The 17701-nt window shown below is 39.0% G+C and overlaps 1 protein-coding gene across 2 annotated transcripts in view; it reads left to right on the top strand.

The window, feature by feature from the left end:
- Positions 1-17701, top strand: part of LOC133647980 (aryl hydrocarbon receptor-like) — a 103987-nt gene that overhangs the window by 69619 nt on the left and 16667 nt on the right. For both annotated transcript variants that reach the window (XM_062043754.1, XM_062043745.1), the window contains exons 3-4: positions 4530-4681; positions 10780-10869. In XM_062043754.1, the coding sequence (XP_061899738.1) occupies positions 4530-4681; positions 10780-10869 (242 nt within the window). The remainder of the gene's footprint in view (positions 1-4529; positions 4682-10779; positions 10870-17701) is intronic.

The following is a 17701-nucleotide window of genomic DNA, read 5'->3' on the forward strand; positions in this document are numbered from 1 at the left end:
TAATAAAAAAAAAAAAATTTTTTTTTTTTTTTTTTTTTTTGTCATAAAGAAATACAATCATGTGTGCTTACGGACTGTATCCCTGCAGACTGTATTGATTTATATTGATATATAATGTATATATTGTGTTTTTTATGTTGATTTAATTTTAATTTTTATTTTATTTTATTTTTTTTTGTCATAAAGAAATACAATCATGTGTGCTTACGGACTGTATCCCTGCAGACTGTATTGGTTTATATTGATATATAATGTATATATTGTGTTTTTTATGTTGATTTAATTTTAATTTTTATTTATTTTTTATTTTTTTTGTCATAAAGAAATACAATCATGTGTGCTTACGGACTGTATCCCTGCAGACTGTATTGATTTATATTGATATATATAATGTATATATTGTGTTTTTTATGTTGATTTAATTTTAATTTTTTTTTTTTTTTTTTTTTTTTTTTTTTTTAACTTCTTGTGCGGCTGCGGCCCGGTACCAATTGGTCCACGGACCGACACCACTGCATACCACGCTTTGCATTGGACCTGGTGATGTATGGCTTAGATGCCATGGAAACCCATTTCATGAAGCTGGGGTTATCGACCTAAGCGGGTCAGAGTTAGAGGGGTTCATCGCCAGCACACACAATCAGACGTGACAGGTAATGGCTGTGAAACCATGTACATTACCATACTGATGATTCCGTTCAGCACAACAAGAAATGAGAAAAGCAGCTCAAGTGAGTTGGTCTGTGGCCTTCATCCACCACACCGTACTTGTCTTTCAAAAATAGTTGCATGCCCACTTCAGCCCGTTCAGGCCAACGGGTAATTTTGTGGTTATGTCTGTAATCTGCATTTAGCCCAGAGTCGGAAGAAGCTAAGATGGACTCCGTTAGGGGTGGGTGATACTGCAAATGTTGATACCAATAATTATAGTAATAATGGTGTACACTGCAAAAAAGTCAGTGTTCAAAAACAAGGGAAAAAAATACAAAAATGAGGGGTATTTTATTTGAACTAAGCAAAATTATCTGCCAATAGAACAAGAAAATTTGGCTTGTCAAGATTTTCCAAAACAAGTAAAATTAGCTAACCTCAATGAACCCAAAAATACCTTAAAATAAGTATATTCTCACTAATAACAAGTGCACTTTTCTTGATACAAAAAAAAAAAGAGACCTTTTTGCTCAAAATGTTGAAAAATATTCTTAAATGAAGTAAATGCTAGTGCCATTATCTTGACATAATGATATGCGCTCGGCATTACATTTCTTGAAACCAGCAAACTTATACTAAAAACTAATTTATTGTTCTTAATGGAAAGGCAACAAGGCAAGCGCTTGTTACTCACGGGGTCTCCTAGCCGCTCAGGCAAATCATATGGTCTAAAAATGCATTTTTCCATGGATAACATGACATAATCGCACCAAGTGTGTGCTCTTTCAGTCAATTAGTGCGCATATATACAGCCCGGCTCTCGGCCAAAACATTTTTTATTGTAATTTTGAAGAATTCATCTGAATGTGCATGAACTATTTCTGTTCAAAATAGTTAGAAAAGTCAAATGTTAAATGTTTCAATATTAACTGTCAGTTTACTGTACTGTGCCAACTGTACTACTATATGAGTACGTGTTTTCTATTGTTTCATTGAAAATAAAACGGCAAAGTCCATTTGGCTGTCATCTGTTTTAATTATGAGACACAATTGTGTCAAAGTCATGATTTTTTTTTTCATGCTTGAAATAAGAAATGATTACTTTAAAAAAGTAGTTTTATACTTGTGAGTGTTGATGACACAGCTTTGCAACACTTGATATTCTAGTTTCAAGCATGTTTTACTCAATATATGTCAGGGGTCGGCAACCCGCGGCTCTAGAGCCGCATGTGGCTCTTTAGCGCCGCCCTAGTGGCTCTCTGAAGCTTTTTCAAAAATGTATGAAAAATGGAAAAAGATGCGGGGAAAAAAAAAATTGTTTTTGTTTTAATATGGTTTCTGTAGGAGGACAAACATGACACAAACCTCCCTAATTGTTATAAATCACACTGTTTACATTAAACATGCTTCACTGATTCGAGTATTTGGCAAGCGCCGTTTTGTCCTACTAATTTTGGCGGTCCTTGAACTCACCTTAGTTTGTTTCCATGTATAACTTTCTCCGACTTTCTAGGACGTGTTTTATGCCACTTTCTTTTTCTGTCTCATTTTGTCCACCAAACTTTTAACGTTGTGCGTGAATGCACAAAGGTGAGTTTTGTTGATGTTATTGACTTGTGTGGAGTGCTAATCAGACATATTTGGTCACTGCATGACTGCAAGCTAATCGATGCTAACATGCTATTTAGGCTAGCTGTATGTACATATTGCATCATTATGCCTCATTTGTAGCTATATTTGAGCTCATTTAGTTTCCTTTAAGTCATCTCAATTCAATTTATATCTCATGACACACTATCTGTATGTAATATGGCTTTTAATTTGTTGCGGCTCCAGACAGATTTGTTTTTGTATTTTTGCTCCAATATGGCTCTTTCAACATTTTGGGTTGCCGACCCCTGGTATAGGTCATCAAATCTCAGCAACAAGCTGTAATATCTTACTGAGATCATTTAGGACCAAAACACTTAAAACAAGTAAAACACGCTAACATCAAATCTGCTTAGTGAGAAGAATTATCTTAACGGACAGAAAATAAGCAAATATCACCCTTATTTGAGATATTTCATCTTACTTATATTTCAGTTTTTGCAGTGTATGTTTATATAGCGTTTTTCTGGACACTCAAAACGCTTTACCCTGAGAACTGAGAACCCATCATTCATTCAGTCCACATTCACACATTAATAGTGGTAAGCTACATCTGTAGTCCCACAGCTGCCCTGGGGTAAATGGACAGAAACGTGGCTGCCAATTTGCTCCAACCACCACCAAACATTCCTTCCTTCCTTCCTGGCTCGCTGACAACACGCTATCCATACACTTGGGTAAAACGGAATCCATCCTGTTTGGGTCCCACATCAACCTTAAGAAAGTCAATGACTTCACTATAAAAGTGGGTGACATTGTTATCACCAGGAAAGATGAGGTCACCTACCTAGGTTCCATTCTAGAGGCTAATCTTTCCTGTGATAAAATGGCAACCAAGGTAATCAAAAAGGTTAACCAACGAACGAGATTTCTCTACAGGATCTCCTCTCTGGTCAACAAAAGCACCATGAGGATTCTGGCGGGAACTCTCGTTCAACCCTTTTTCGATTACGCATGCACCTCCTGGTACCCTAGCACCTCCAAAACCCTCAAATCTAAACTCCAAACATCTCAGAACAAGCTAGTCAGGTTACTTCTAGACCTCCACCCCAGATCACACCTCACTCCTACCCACTTCTCCAAAGTGGGCTGGCTCAAGGTGGACGACAGAGTTAAACAACTTGCACTGAGCCTAGTCTATAAAATCCACTACACCTCCCTGATACCGAAGTACATGTCAAACTACTTCCTTAACGTAAATGACCGCCATAACCACAACACCAGGGGGAGCTCCCCTAACCACGTTAAACCCAGATTCCGATCTAACAAAGGTCTTAACTCATTCTCTTTCTATGCCACATCAATGTGGAATGCGCTCCCAACAGGTATAAAAGAAAGGGCATCTCTATCCTCCTTCAAAACCGCAATAAAAGTTCACCTCCAGGCAGCTACCACCCTAAACTAACACCCTCCCCGGATTGTTAATAATCAAATGTAAACAATCAAATGCGGATACTTTTTCTTATGCCTTCTGATCTCTCTCTCTCTCTCTCTCTCTCTCTCTCTCTCTCTCTCTCTCTCTCTCTCTCTCTCTCTCTCTCTCTCTCTCTCTCTATGTCCACTACTTGATGTCCATATCCTACCCCCCCGCCCCCCTCCTCACCCCTGATTGTAAATAATGTAAATAATTCAATGTGATTATCTTGTGTGATGACTGTATTATGATGATAGTATATATGATAGTATATATCTGTATCATGAATCAATTTAAGTGGACCCCGACTTAAACAAGTTGAAAAACTTATTGGGGTGTTACCATTTTGTGGTCAATTGTACGGAATATGTACTTCACTGTGCAACCTACTAATACAAGTCTCAATCAATCAATACAAATTCACATTAATACACCAGTGTCAACGGGAACAAGATACTGATCCTTTTTACTTGTTTCTGAAATTTTGCCTGTAATATGTTATACAAAGTTACAAAACGAACCTATATGTGAACAATTTAACAATCTTGATTATAATCAAAACAAATGTTCCAATGCCAACAAAGTACCACAATTATTCTCTTTTAGTACATATGCAAAATACAGTCAATAGTGCAAAAAACTACACAAAAGCATTATGTTGTTTGATGCAACCAACGATTATTTTGATGGACGATTAGTCAACGATTTTCTTAACGATTAGGTGACTTTTAAATGCAGCTTAAGTTAGTTGGAGAGCCCCTGCTCTGCACAGTGAAAGTAACCTAAAATCATTCTTTATCTCTTCACATGACAGCCACCCTCAAGAATGGACCAACTAGGTCAAGCTGGCACAGCCATCCCAGCCTCATGGTGGAGGAAGAAGTCCAGAGCACATCCACACCGACCACCGCCCTGGTGACTTCCATTGATGGGATTCGCTTCTCAGAGGGGGACCTGCTCCTCCAGGTGAGGTCTGATGGATCCTCTACGTCAAACTTGTTTCCATTGAGGGCCACGTCGCAATTATGGCTGCCCTAAAAGGGCCGTTTGTAAGAGTGAATATAGATGAATACGAAAGATTTGCCTCATGATATTACCTAATGGCCTATGCATTTGATTATTATATGTATTTTTTTTACATACACTTAAAAAATATATATATATATATCTAGATTTTAAGATGAATTTGAAGCTCAGTCAGAATTTTACAGTAAAATGTACAGCATATTACTGTATTGTTCATACATATTATAAAAACACCTTGTACACAACATAAACACTGTTCGATGAATACGTTGTGAAATGGGTTATTTACACAGAAACATTTAGTAAATGTTGAATAAAATACCTTAATTGTTTCCAAATGGCGTCTGTAACACGGCAGTAAAACGGCTGATCAAACAAAACAGAAGTCATCGTCATAGACCCACTAGCTGCGAAAGCTACCTTTCAAATCAGCTAAACAGACTCAATAACTCCACGGTGACGTTGTGGTGAATTTACATTATTGAAACCATACAAAAATAATGTTATTGTAAGTTAGTAACAAAGACACTCGTAAACGTGCTAGCATAGTAGCTAATGCTAACGACGCTAGTTTCATTACATTACCAAAGGAAACATACAAATAAAAACACTCCAACAGACATCACGCATGAGACGGTTTGATAAGTAAAAATGTATTTAGTTACACTGTAAAATTTTCGAATGTTGCTTGGAGAGATAATGAAGAATCCATATGAGTAGAAAAGCTTTGGACAGCAAGAAGACTAAACGGGAAGTGTACTTCCGGTAGGTTCATAGCTCAGCCTGTACACAAGAGCAATGCAGCAAACTGATTTTCAAGGTAAAAACTGATATTCAAAGCAAAAGTTGATTTTCAAGGCAAAAACTGATTTTCAAGTTAAAAACTGATTTTCAAGGTAAAAACTGATTTTCAAGGTAAAATCAGATTTTCAAGGTAAAAGTTGATTTTCAAGGCAAAAGTTGATTTTCAAGGTAAAAACTGATTTTCAAGGAAAAAACTGATTTTCAAGCTAAAAACTGATTTTCAAGGTAAAAACTGATTTTCAAGGCAGAAACTGATTTTCAAGGTAAAAGTTGATTATCAAGGCAAAAGTTGATTTTCAAGGTAAAAGGTGATTTTCAAGGCAAAAACTGATTTTCAAGGCAGAAACTGATTTTCTAGGCAGAAATTGATTTTCAAGGCAAAAACTGATTTTCAAGGCAAAAACTGATTTTCAAGCTAAAGTTGATTATCAAGGCAAAAGTTGATTATCAAGGCAAAAACTGATTTTCAAGGTAAAAGTTGATTATCAAGGCAAAAACAGATTTTCAAGGTAAAAGTTGATTTTCAAGGCAAAAACAGATTTTCAAAGTAAAAGTTGATTTTCAAGGCAAAAACAGATTTTCAAGGTAAAAGTTGATTTTCAAGGCAAAAACTGATTTTCAAGGTAAAAGTTGATTATCAAGGTAAAAACTGATTTTCAAGGTAAAAACTGATTTTCAAGGTAAAAACTGATTTTCAAGGTAAAAGTTGATTATCAAGGCAAAAGTTGATTTTCAAGGTAAAAGGTGATATTCAAGGTAAAACCTGATTATCAAGGCAAAAGTTGATTATCAAGGCAAAAACTGATTTTCAAGGTAAAAGTTGATTATCAAGGCAAAAACAGATTTTCAAGGTAAAAGTTGATTTTCAAGGCAAAAACTGATTTTCAAGGTAAAAGTTGATTTTCAAGGCAAAAACTGATTTTCAAGGTAAAAGTTGATTATCAAGGTAAAAACTGATTTTCAAGGTAAAAAACTGATTTTCAAGGTAAAAACTGATTTTCAAGGTAAAAGTTGATTATCAAGGCAAAAACAGATTTTCAAGGTAAAAGTTGATTTTCAAGGCAAAAACTGATTTTCAAGGTAAAAGTTGATTATTAAGGTAAAAACTGATTTTCAAAGCAAAAGTTGATTTTCAAGGCAAAAACTGATTTTCAAGGCAAAAACTGATTTTCAAGGTAAAAACTGATTTTCAAGGTAAAAGTTGATTATCAAGGCAAAAGTTGATTTTCAAGGTAAAAGTTGATTATCAAGGCAAAAGTTGATTTTCAAGGTAAAAGGTGATTTTCAAGGTAAAAGGTGATTTTCAAGGTAAAAGGTGATATTCAAGGTAAAACCTGATTTTCAAGGCAAAAACTGATTTTCAAGGCAAAAATTGATTGTCAAGGCAAAAATTGATTTTCAAGGCAAAAATTGATTTTCAAGGTAAAAATTGATTTTCAAGGTAAGAACTGATTTTCAAGCTAAAAGTTGATTATCAAGGCAAAAGTTGATTATCAAGGCAAAAACTGATTTTCAAGGTAAAAGTTGATTTTCAAGGCAAAAACTGATTTTCAAGGTAAAAGTTGATTTTCAAGGCAAAAACTGATTTTCAAGGTAAAAGTTGATTATCAAGGCAAAAACTAATTTTTAAGGTAAAAACAGATTTTCAAGGTAAAAACTGATTTTCAAGGTAAAGACTGATTTTCAAGGTAAAAGTAGATTTTCAAGGCAAAAACTGATTTTGAAGTTAAAAACTGATTTTCAAGGTAAAAACTGATTTTCAAGGTAAAAACTGATTTTCAGGGTAAAAGTTAATTTTCAAGGTAAAAGTTCATTTAAGGCAAAAACTGATTTTCAAGGTAAAAGTTGATTATCAAGGCAAAAACTGATTTTCAAGGTAAAAGTTAATTTTCAAGGTAAAAACTGATTTTCAAGGCAAACACTGATTTTCAAGGTAAACACTGATTTTCAAGGCAAAAATTGATTGTCAAGGCAAAAATTGATTTTCAAGGCAAAAATTGATTTTCAAGGTAAAAATTGATTTTCAAGGTAAGAACTGATTTTCAAGCTAAAAGTTGATTATCAAGGCAAAAGTTGATTATCAAGGTAAAAGTTGATTTTCAAGGCAAAAACTGATTTTCAAGGTAAAAGTTGGTTTTCAAGGCAAAAACTGATTTTCAAGGTAAAAGTTGATTATCAAGGCAAAAACTAATTTTTAAGGTAAAAACAGATTTTCAAGGTAAAAACTGATTTTCAAGGTAAAGACTGATTTTCAAGATAAAAGTAGATTTTCAAGGCAAAAACTGATTTTGAAGTTAAAAACTGATTTTCAAGGTAAAAACTGATTTTCAAGGTAAAAACTGATTTTCAGGGTAAAAGTTAATTTTCAAGGTAAAAGTTCATTTAAGGCAAAAACTGATTTTCAAGGTAAAAGTTGATTATCAAGGCAAAAACTGATTTTCAAGGCAAAAGTTAATTTTCAAGGTAAAAACTGATTTTCAAGGCAAACACTGATTTTCAAGGCAAACACTGATTTTCAAGGTAAAAACTGATTTTCAAGGTAAAAACTGATTTTCAAAGCAAAAGTTGATTTTCAAGGCAAAAACTGATTTAAGGCAAAAAATGATTTTCAAGGTAAAAACTGATTTTCAAAGCAAAAGTTGAGCAAACTCGTCCAAAAGATGGCGCCATACCACAAACAATAACAAACGTATTCAGTGTGTTTGCTTGTATTTTTAAACTATTTAAGTTATAGCCTGCAGTCAGCGAAAAAAACAACAAATAAGCCACACAGTTTTATAAGCTGCAGGGTTCAAAGCCTAGGAAAAAAGTAGCTGCTTTTCATGACTATTTACATTGTAGATTGTCCACATGAACACATGTGGAGTTATGTACTTTACAAAAAAAGGTGAAATAACTGAAAACATGTTTTATATTCTAGTTTCTTCAAAATAGCCACCCTTTGCTCTAATTAGTGCTTTGCACACTCTTGGCATTCTCTCCATGACTTCAAGCACACCTGCGAAGTGAAAACCATTTCAGGTGACTACCTCTTGAAGCTCACGGAGAGAATGCCAAGAGTGTGCGAAAAAGTAATCAGAGCAAAGGGTGGCTATTTTGAAGAAACTAGAATATAAAACATGTTTTCAATTATTTCGCCTTTTTTGGTTAAGTACATAACTCCACATGTGTTCATTCATAGTTTTGATGTGACAATCTACAATGTAAATAGTCATGAACATAAAGAAAACACATTGAATTAGAAGGTGTGTCCAAACTTTTGGCCTGTACTATAAGTAAATAAACATTTACAAAATCTTTCTAAGTAAATAACTCATTTCACAGCGTCTATATTCTGCGGATTATAGTCCAGTGCGGCTAATATATGCAAAATCTAATTTTTTTCGAAATTTTTGTGATTGCGGCTTATATACCGGAAAGTACAATACCTGTATTTATTTTTATTTCAACAATAAATGTTATAAATGTATGATAATATATTTGTTACATTATTGGACAATAATGAAGCTTAAAGGCCTACTGAAACCCCCTACTAGCGACCACGCAGTCTGATAGTTTATATATCAATGATGAAATCTTAACATTGCAACACATGCCAATAACTTATAAAGTGCAATTTTAAATTTCCCGCTAAACTTCCGGTTGAAAACGTCTATGTATGATGACGTATGCGCGTGACGTGAAGTGAAGTGAAGTGAATTATATTTATATAGCGCTTTTCTCTAGTGACTCAAAGCGCTTTACATAGTGAAAACCCAATATCTAAGTTACATTTAAACCAGTGTGGGTGGCACTGGGAGCAAGTGGGTAAAGTGTCTTGCCCAAGGACACAACGGCAGTGACTAGGATGGCGGAAGCGGGGATCGAACCTGCAACCCTCAGGTTGATGGCACGGCCACTCTACCAACCGAGCTATACCGCCAATACCGTCAATCGTTGAAACGGAAGTATTCGGACTCCATTGAATCCAATACAAAAAGCTCTGTTTTCATCTCAAAATTCCACAGTACTCTGGACATCTGTGTTGGTGAATCTTTTGCAATTTGTTTAATGAACAATGGAGACTGCAAAGAAGAAAGTTGTAGGTGGAATCGGTGTATTAGCGGCTGGCTGCAGCAACACAAGCAGGAGGACTTTGACTTGGATAGCAGCCGCGCTAACCGACGCTAGCCGCCGACCGCACGGATGATCGGGTGAAGTCCTTCGTCGCTCCGTCGATCGCTGGAACGCAGGTGAGCACGGGTGTTGATGAGCAGATGAGGGCTGGCTGGCGTAGGTGGATAGCTAATGTTTTTATCATAGCTCTGTGAGGTCCCGTTGCTAAGTTAGCTTCAATGGAGTCGTTAGCAACAGCATTGTTAACCTTCGCCATGCTGGAAAGCATTAACCGTGTAGTTACAGGTCCATGGTTTAATAGTATTGTTGATTTTCTGTCTATCCTTCCAGTCAGGGGCTTATTTCTTTTGTTTCTATCTGCAGTTAAGCCCGATGCTATCACGTTAGCTCCGTAGCTAAAGTGTTTCGCCGATGTGTTGTCGTGGAGATAAAAGTCACTGTGAATGTCCATTTCGCGTTCTCGACTCTCATTTTCAAGAGGATATAGTATCCGAGGTGGTTTAAAATACAAATCCGTGATCCACAATAGAAAAAGGAGAGAGTGTGGAATCCAATGAGCCAGCTTGTACCTAAGTTACGGTCAGAGCAAAAAAAGATGCATCCTGCACTGCACTCTAGTCCTTCACTCTCACTTTCCTCATCCACAAATCTTTCATTCTGGCTCAAATTAATGGGGTAATCGTCGCTTTCTCAGTCCGAATCGCTCTCGCTGCTGGTGTAAACAATGGGGAAATGTGAGGAGCCTTTCAACTTGTGACGTCACGCTACTTCCGGTACAGGCAAGGCTTTTTTATCAGCGACCAAAAGTTGCGAACTTTATCGTCGATGTTCTCTACTAAATCCTTTCAGCAAAAATATGGCAATATCGCAAAATGATCAAGTACGACACATAGAATGGATCTGCTATCCCCGTTTAAATAAAAAAAAATCATTTCAGTAGGCCTTTAAAAGTTATGCAATCGCATGAAGTAAATGTATTTTTTTCTGTCAAAATGGAAAGAATGAATACTGTACATAGAGTAAGAAAAGATGAAGCACTTTATTAATGCATATTATTTCCAGGCTTTCGCGGGCCATTCAAAATGATGTGGTGGTCTAATCAATTGTTTGGTGTGTAGGCGCTGAATAGCTTTGTGTTGGTGGTGACCTCTGAAGGTTACGTCTTCTACACATCGCCCACAATCCAGGACTTTCTGGGTTTCCACCAGGTAAGAACCAACCCCATGGAATAGAACACCCTAATGCTCAATGTTTTTCACAACATCTAAAGGTCGACATCTGGGGTGCACACCCTTTTTCAGCATACGAGCAACTTATATAATGAATTCTGGGGAGCCTGTGTGGTGATCACAATAGGTATATAGAGAGAGAGCTACTCACCAAGGGACTAGTGACTTCCTTGTCCCCTTTTACCCAGAACCGGAAATACTACTCTCTTGGTGAATAGCTCTTTATACCTATTGTGATCACCACAAAGTCTTTTTAAGTTGTGAGCAAAATTTGGAGTTCCAAGCCGGTTTCACATACTGTACCTGTCAGGTTCAAACACAGAACTATCTATTACACAAGACAAGAAGAAGGAATCAGGCAGAGACAGAGTTCAATTTTGCTCATGAGGAGAAACGTTTGGGGCTGCACACTCAGTTACACCCTACGCTCTAAGGTACAGCCCCACGCGCTCCTCTATTTATTCGGGAGTTCCCTAGTTAACATCACAGAGGCTGCTTCTGAAGGGAGGGGTAATGCAAGCAGCCCCCAGTGGACACAATACGTGATTATTCAGAATGGAAATGTGCTGACACTCGTGATTTCGCCCTGTCTGCGTTGAGGTACTCGATGTCCGTCCTTGGCTGTCAGCAGGCAGGGTCTGGAAACAAACTGCTGATGCGAGGCAACTCGCAATGGAAGATTACAAGTTGTGTGCCTTTGCGCAGATAGAAAAGTACAACTTCAGCACAATTGATAATAACTATAGCAACGGCTTTTAAGCATAAGAGTTGTGTGATAACTTATACATAATTATTCTAACAGTGCCTCCCCACGGCTAGTTGGGCGGAGAGAATGCACCCCATAGGATTCGCCTAACATCCGGCAATTCACTCGCTAGCATTAGCTAATAGCACATCGATAACCAGACAAACAAAAGCCATTTGTCGGAAGAAACTGAGTGGGAAAGACTGCTGAGAAGAAGTGGATGATATCTGTTGAATGAAATCAAATTCTCAAACATTGGGGCAGGCCCCTTTGGGGGGGGGGGGGACAGTGCGATGCCAGAGGGGGCTCGTTTGACCTTGTGGAACATGCTTTCTTTTGCCGTACTAGAATATGAGGAAGTGTACTCATACTTGCCAACCCTCCCGATTTTCCCGGGAGACTCCCGAATTTCAGTGCCCCTCCCGAAAACCTCTACAATCTGTCGTTACGTCCGCTTTTCCTCCATACAAACAGCGTGCCGGCCCAGTCACATAATATATGAGGCTTTTACACACACACAAGTGAATGCAACACATACTTGGTCAACAGCCATACAGGTCACACTGAGGGTGGCCGTATAAACAACTTTAACACTGTTACAAATACGCGCCACACTGTGAACCCACACCAAACAAGAACGACAAACACATTTCGGGAGAACATCCGCACCGTAACGCAACATAAACACAACAGAACAAATACCCAGAACCCCTTGCAGCACTAACTCTTCCGGGACGCTACAATATACACCCCCTACCTCAGCCCCGCCCACCTAAACCTCCTCATGCTCTCTCAGGGAGAGCATGTCCCAAATTCCAAGCTGTTGTTTTGAGGCATGTTAAAAAAAAATAATGCACTTTGTGACTTCAATAATAAATATGGCATAATTTGAGTTGATTTATTTTGGAAAACCTTGTTACATTGTTTAATGCATCCAGCGGGGCATCACAACAAAATTAGGCATAATAATGTGTTACTTCCACGACTGTATATATCGGTATCGGTTGATATCGGAATCGGTAATTAAGAGTTGGACAATATCGAATATCGGCAAAAAAGCCATTATCGGACATCTCTAATTATTATAATTATTATTATTGGCTTTTATCTAGTTTGCACTTTGTCTGTATTGTTACTATTATCATTATTATCGACTCCTCTTTGCCTCATTCTTTTTATTTTCCTATTTTAATGATGTTAGATCTGTGTTGTTGTTGTTGTAAATTAGCTTTGGCTACAAACACTACGATGCATACATTGGACCAGTGGTTCTCAAATGGGGATACGTGTACCCCTGGGGGTACTTGAAGGTATGCCAAGGGGTACGGGAGATATTTTTTTGCAACAATGCAATACTCAGTGTTGACAGCTAGATTTTTTGTGGACATGTTCCATAAATATTGATGTTAAAGATTGATTTTTTTTGTGAAGAAATGTTTAGAATTAAGTTCATGAATCCAGATGGATCTCTATTACAATCCCCAAAGAGGGCACTTCTATCTGTAGAAATCTTTATTAGGGTCCGCATGTACCCTGTATAAAGGACTCCCACAGGGAGTCCTTTATACAGGGACAAAGGACACTATTGAAATTGTAAGGTTTTATTATTATTATTATTATTATTCCGCAGCTTTGCGCACTACTTTGCCCCCCTTAACATGCTTCAAAACTCACCACATTTTACACACACATAGAAAAACGTGCCCCAAACACTTAAGTAAAAAAACCTAACCCCAAAAATCTAAATTGCGCTCTAGCGCCCCCTAGGGAAAAAACAAAAACTAACTGCCTGTAACTCCCACTAGGAAGGTCGTAGAGACATGAAACAAAAACTTCTATGTAGGTCTCGCTTAGACCTACATTTCATAATTTCACATCCTCGGGCAAAAACCAACAGGAAGTTGGCAATTTCCCCTTCAAGACAAAAAAATGACTAAAAACAGTCACTTTTGCCTCTTTGACCTGTAATTTGACCCCCTTAAAATACTTCAAAACTCACCAAACTTTTCACACACATCAGGACTGGTGGAAATTGCGATCTAATAAAAAAAACGAACCCCAAAACTCAAATTAAACAGAGACAAAACTGCTCCTCAGAGGAAAACACAGACAAAACTGCTTGTAACTTCCGGTAGGAATGTCTTAGAGACATGAAACAAAAACTTCTATGTAGGTCTCACCTAGACCTACATTTCATAGATTGACATCCTTCAGCAAAAATCAACAGGAAGTTTGCAATCCCGCCTTCAAAACTAAATTTTTGTAAAAAAACGGTCACCAAACATCAAACATTATCTCCTCTTAGCGCGTTTGTCGTTTTGGCTTCAAACTACTACAGGAGAGCGATTGAACCCTTCTGATTGACGGATACTCAGAGTTTTGATAAGTGCTACGGTTTTGATTTCACGAGCCTTCAAAGAAAGGCTCTAGCGCCCCCTAGGGAAAAAACAAAAACAAACTGCCTGTAACTCCCACTAGGAAGGTCGTAGAGACATGAAACAAAAACTTCTATGTAGGTCTCACTTAGACCTACATTTCATAATTTCACATCCTTGGGCAAAAACCAACAGGAAGTTGGCAATTTCCCCTTCAAGACAAAAAATTACTAAAAACAGTCACTTTTGCCTCTTTGAGCTGTAATTTGACCCCCTTAAAATACTTCAAAACTCACCAAACTTTTCACACACATCAGGACTGGTGGAAATTGCGATCTAATAAAAAAAAAATGAACCCCAAAACTCAAAATTGCGCTCTAGCGCAATTTTTGAATAAAACAGAGACAAAACTGCTCCTCAGAGGAAAACACGGACAAAACTGCTTGTAACTTCCGGTAGGAACGTCTTAGAGACATGAAACAAAAACTTCTATGTAGGTCTCACCTAGACCTACATTTCATAGATTGACATCCTTCAGCAAAAATCAACAGGAAGTTTGCAATCCCGCCTTCAAAACTACATTTTTGTAAAAAACGGTCACCAAACATCAAACATTATCTCCTCTGAGCGCGTTTGTCGTTTTGGCTTCAAACTACTACAGGAGAGAGATTAAACCCTTCTGATTGACGGATACTCAGAGTTTTGATAAGTGCTACGGTTTTGATTTTACGAGCCTTCAAAGAACCGCTGCGCTGATAATGCTGCTGGGATTTTACGAGCCTTAATAGAACCACTGTACCACTGCGCTGATGTCAACAAAAGTATTGGGACACTTAGGACTAACAGTAGACAAAAGTTTTTGGACACTTAGGACTAACACCTGCCAAATATGCGGGCCCGACCAACGCTGCTTGCAGCTTTAATTTATAATTGAATCACTTGTTTATTTTTCAACAAGTTTTTAGTTATTTTTATATCTTTTTTTCCAAATAGTTCAAGAAAGACCACAACAAATGAGCAATATTTTGCACTGTTATACAATTTAATAAATCAGAAACTGATGACATAGTGCTGTATTTGACTTTTTTTTAATCTCTTTTCTTTTTCAACCAAAAATGCTTTGCTCTGGGGGTACTTGAATTAAAAAAATGTTCACAGGGGGTACATCACTGAAAAAAGGTTGAGAACCACTGCATTGGACGACTGTTTCAGATATCTATGTTTCTGTATCTGTCTCTATTTCAAATAAACCAGAAAGAAGAAAGACACATGTGGCTATTGAAAAAGCTCACTGTATACCGTATTTCCTTGAATAGCCGCAGGGGCGCTAATTAATTTAAAACCTCCTGTCACTCCGGCGTTTACCGGAAGCCTGCGGGATGGCCGTGCATGCGCTAATTATTTTAAAACCTCTTCTCACTCCGGCGTTTACCAAAAGGAATGCGGTAAATTTAGGCGTGCGCTTTGAGTGTGATGTAAGCATACCATCATGAAAAGCACATTTAATAAAAAAAAATGTTATTATGGTCTTACCTGTACTTATAAATGGAGTCCATTTGCAGCTCCTTCTGACCAAAAGCATCGATAACTTTTTTATAGAAGTCTTCCTTATTTTCTTTCTTCAGTTTTAAAAGTCTCTCTGTCTCGATGGAGATATTCCTTTAATTATTACCTCCTGCTTCCATTGAAAGTCCAGTTTAGAAAACTGTTTTATTCTAGATACCGGTATGTAATCCTCCATGTTAAAAGTTCAGGCGAGAGGAAAAAAAAAAAAAATCTGTTGCTGCGTGTTGTCACTTCTTCTGCAGTACCGGAAGTCGCAAGAAGGATCACTAGCGCCCTCTACCACCAGGAGGCGGGAGTCATTTAATGACTCATACCGTATTTAACACACGCAGATATGGTATATTAATAAAACATAGCTGCTTACTATTGTTTTTAGCATACCGTACCGGTATTCAATAGCTTGGACCTTAAATCCTACTGAATAGCTCTTTATCTTTTTTCCTTTGTGCGATTGCAAACTACTGAAAGCAGCTTCCTCTATTTTGAAAATGAGGACAGTGGCAAGGCCCCGGGGGTGGATGAGATCCGCCCAGAGTTCCTTAAGGCTCTGGATGCTGTGGGGCTGTCTTGGTTGACAAGACTCTGCAGCATCGCGTGGACATCGGGGGCGGTACCTCTGGATTGGCAGACCGGGGTGGTGGTTCCTCTCTTTAAGAAGGGGAACCGGAGGGTGTGTTCTAACTATCGTGGGATCACACTCCTCAGCCTTCCCGGTAAGGTCTATTCAGGTGTGCTGGAGAGGAGGCTACGCCGGATAGTCGAACCTCGGATTCAGGAGGAACAGTGTGGTTTTCGTCCTGGTCGTGGAACTGTGGACCAGCTCTATACTCTCGGCAGGGTCCTTGAGGGTGCATGGGAGTTTGCCCAACCAGTCTACATGTGTTTTGTGGACTTGGAGAAGGCATTCGACCGTGTCCCTCGGGAAGTCCTGTGGGGAGTGCTCAGAGAGTATGGGGTATCGGACTGTCTGATTGTGGTGGTCCGCTCCCTGTATGATCAGTGCCAGAGTTTGGTCCGCATTGCCGGCAGTAAGTCGGACACGTTTCCAGTGAGAGTTGGACTCCGCCAAGGCTGCCCTTTGTCACCCATTCTGTTCATAACTTTTATGGACAGAATTTCTAGGCGCAGTCAAGGCGTTGAGGGGATCTGGTTTGGTGGCTGCAGGATTAGGTCTCTGCTTTTTGCAGATGATGTGGTCCTGATGGCTTCATCTGGCCAGGATCTTCAGCTCTCGCTGGATCGGTTCGCAGCTGAGTGTAAAGCGACTGGGATGAGAATCAGCACCTCCAAGTCAGAATCCATGGTTCTCGCCCGGAAAAGGGTGGAGTGCCATCTCCGGGTTGCGGAGGAGACACTGCCCCAAGTGGAGGAGTTCAAGTACCTCGGAGTCTTGTTCACGAGTGAGGGAAGAGTGGATGGTGAGATCGACAGGCGGATCGGTGAGGCGTCTTCAGTAATGCGGACGCTGTAATCGATCCGTTGTGGTGAAGAAGGAGCTGAGCCGGAAGGCAAAGCTCTCAATTTACCGGTCGATCTCCGTTCCCATCCTCACCTATGGTCATGAGCTTTGGGTTATGACCGAAAGGACAAGATCACGGGTACAAGCGGCCGAAATGAGTTTCCTCCGCCGGGTGGCGGAGCTCTCCCTTAGAGATAGGGTGAGAAGCTTTGCCATCCGGGGGGGCCTCAAAGTAAAGCCGCTGCTCCTCCACATGGAGAGGAGCCAGATGAGGTGGTTCGGGCATCTGGTCAGGATGCCACCCGAACGCCTCCCTAGGGAGGTGTTTAGGGCACGTCCGACCGGTAGGAGGCCATGGGGAAGACCCAGGACACGTTGGGAAGACTATGTCTCCCGGCTGGCCTGGGAACGCCTTGGGATCCCCCGGGAGGAGCTGGACGAAGTGGCTGGGGAGAGGGAAGTCTGGGCTTCCCTGCTTAAGCTGCTGCCCCCGCGACCCGACCTCGGATAAGCGGAAGAAGATGGATGGATGGATGGACAGGTAAATCGTCACTCGTGACGTAACAAAGTTCTAGACATATGCTAAATACTTTGCGAAACGGGTTTGACCCGGCGAAAATGATAGACATGCGATAATACAATTAATATTTTGCGAAACTAATTTGA

This window comes from Entelurus aequoreus, linkage group LG01 (assembly GCF_033978785.1).
Source record: "Entelurus aequoreus isolate RoL-2023_Sb linkage group LG01, RoL_Eaeq_v1.1, whole genome shotgun sequence".
Taxonomy (NCBI): Eukaryota; Metazoa; Chordata; class Actinopteri; order Syngnathiformes; family Syngnathidae; genus Entelurus; species Entelurus aequoreus.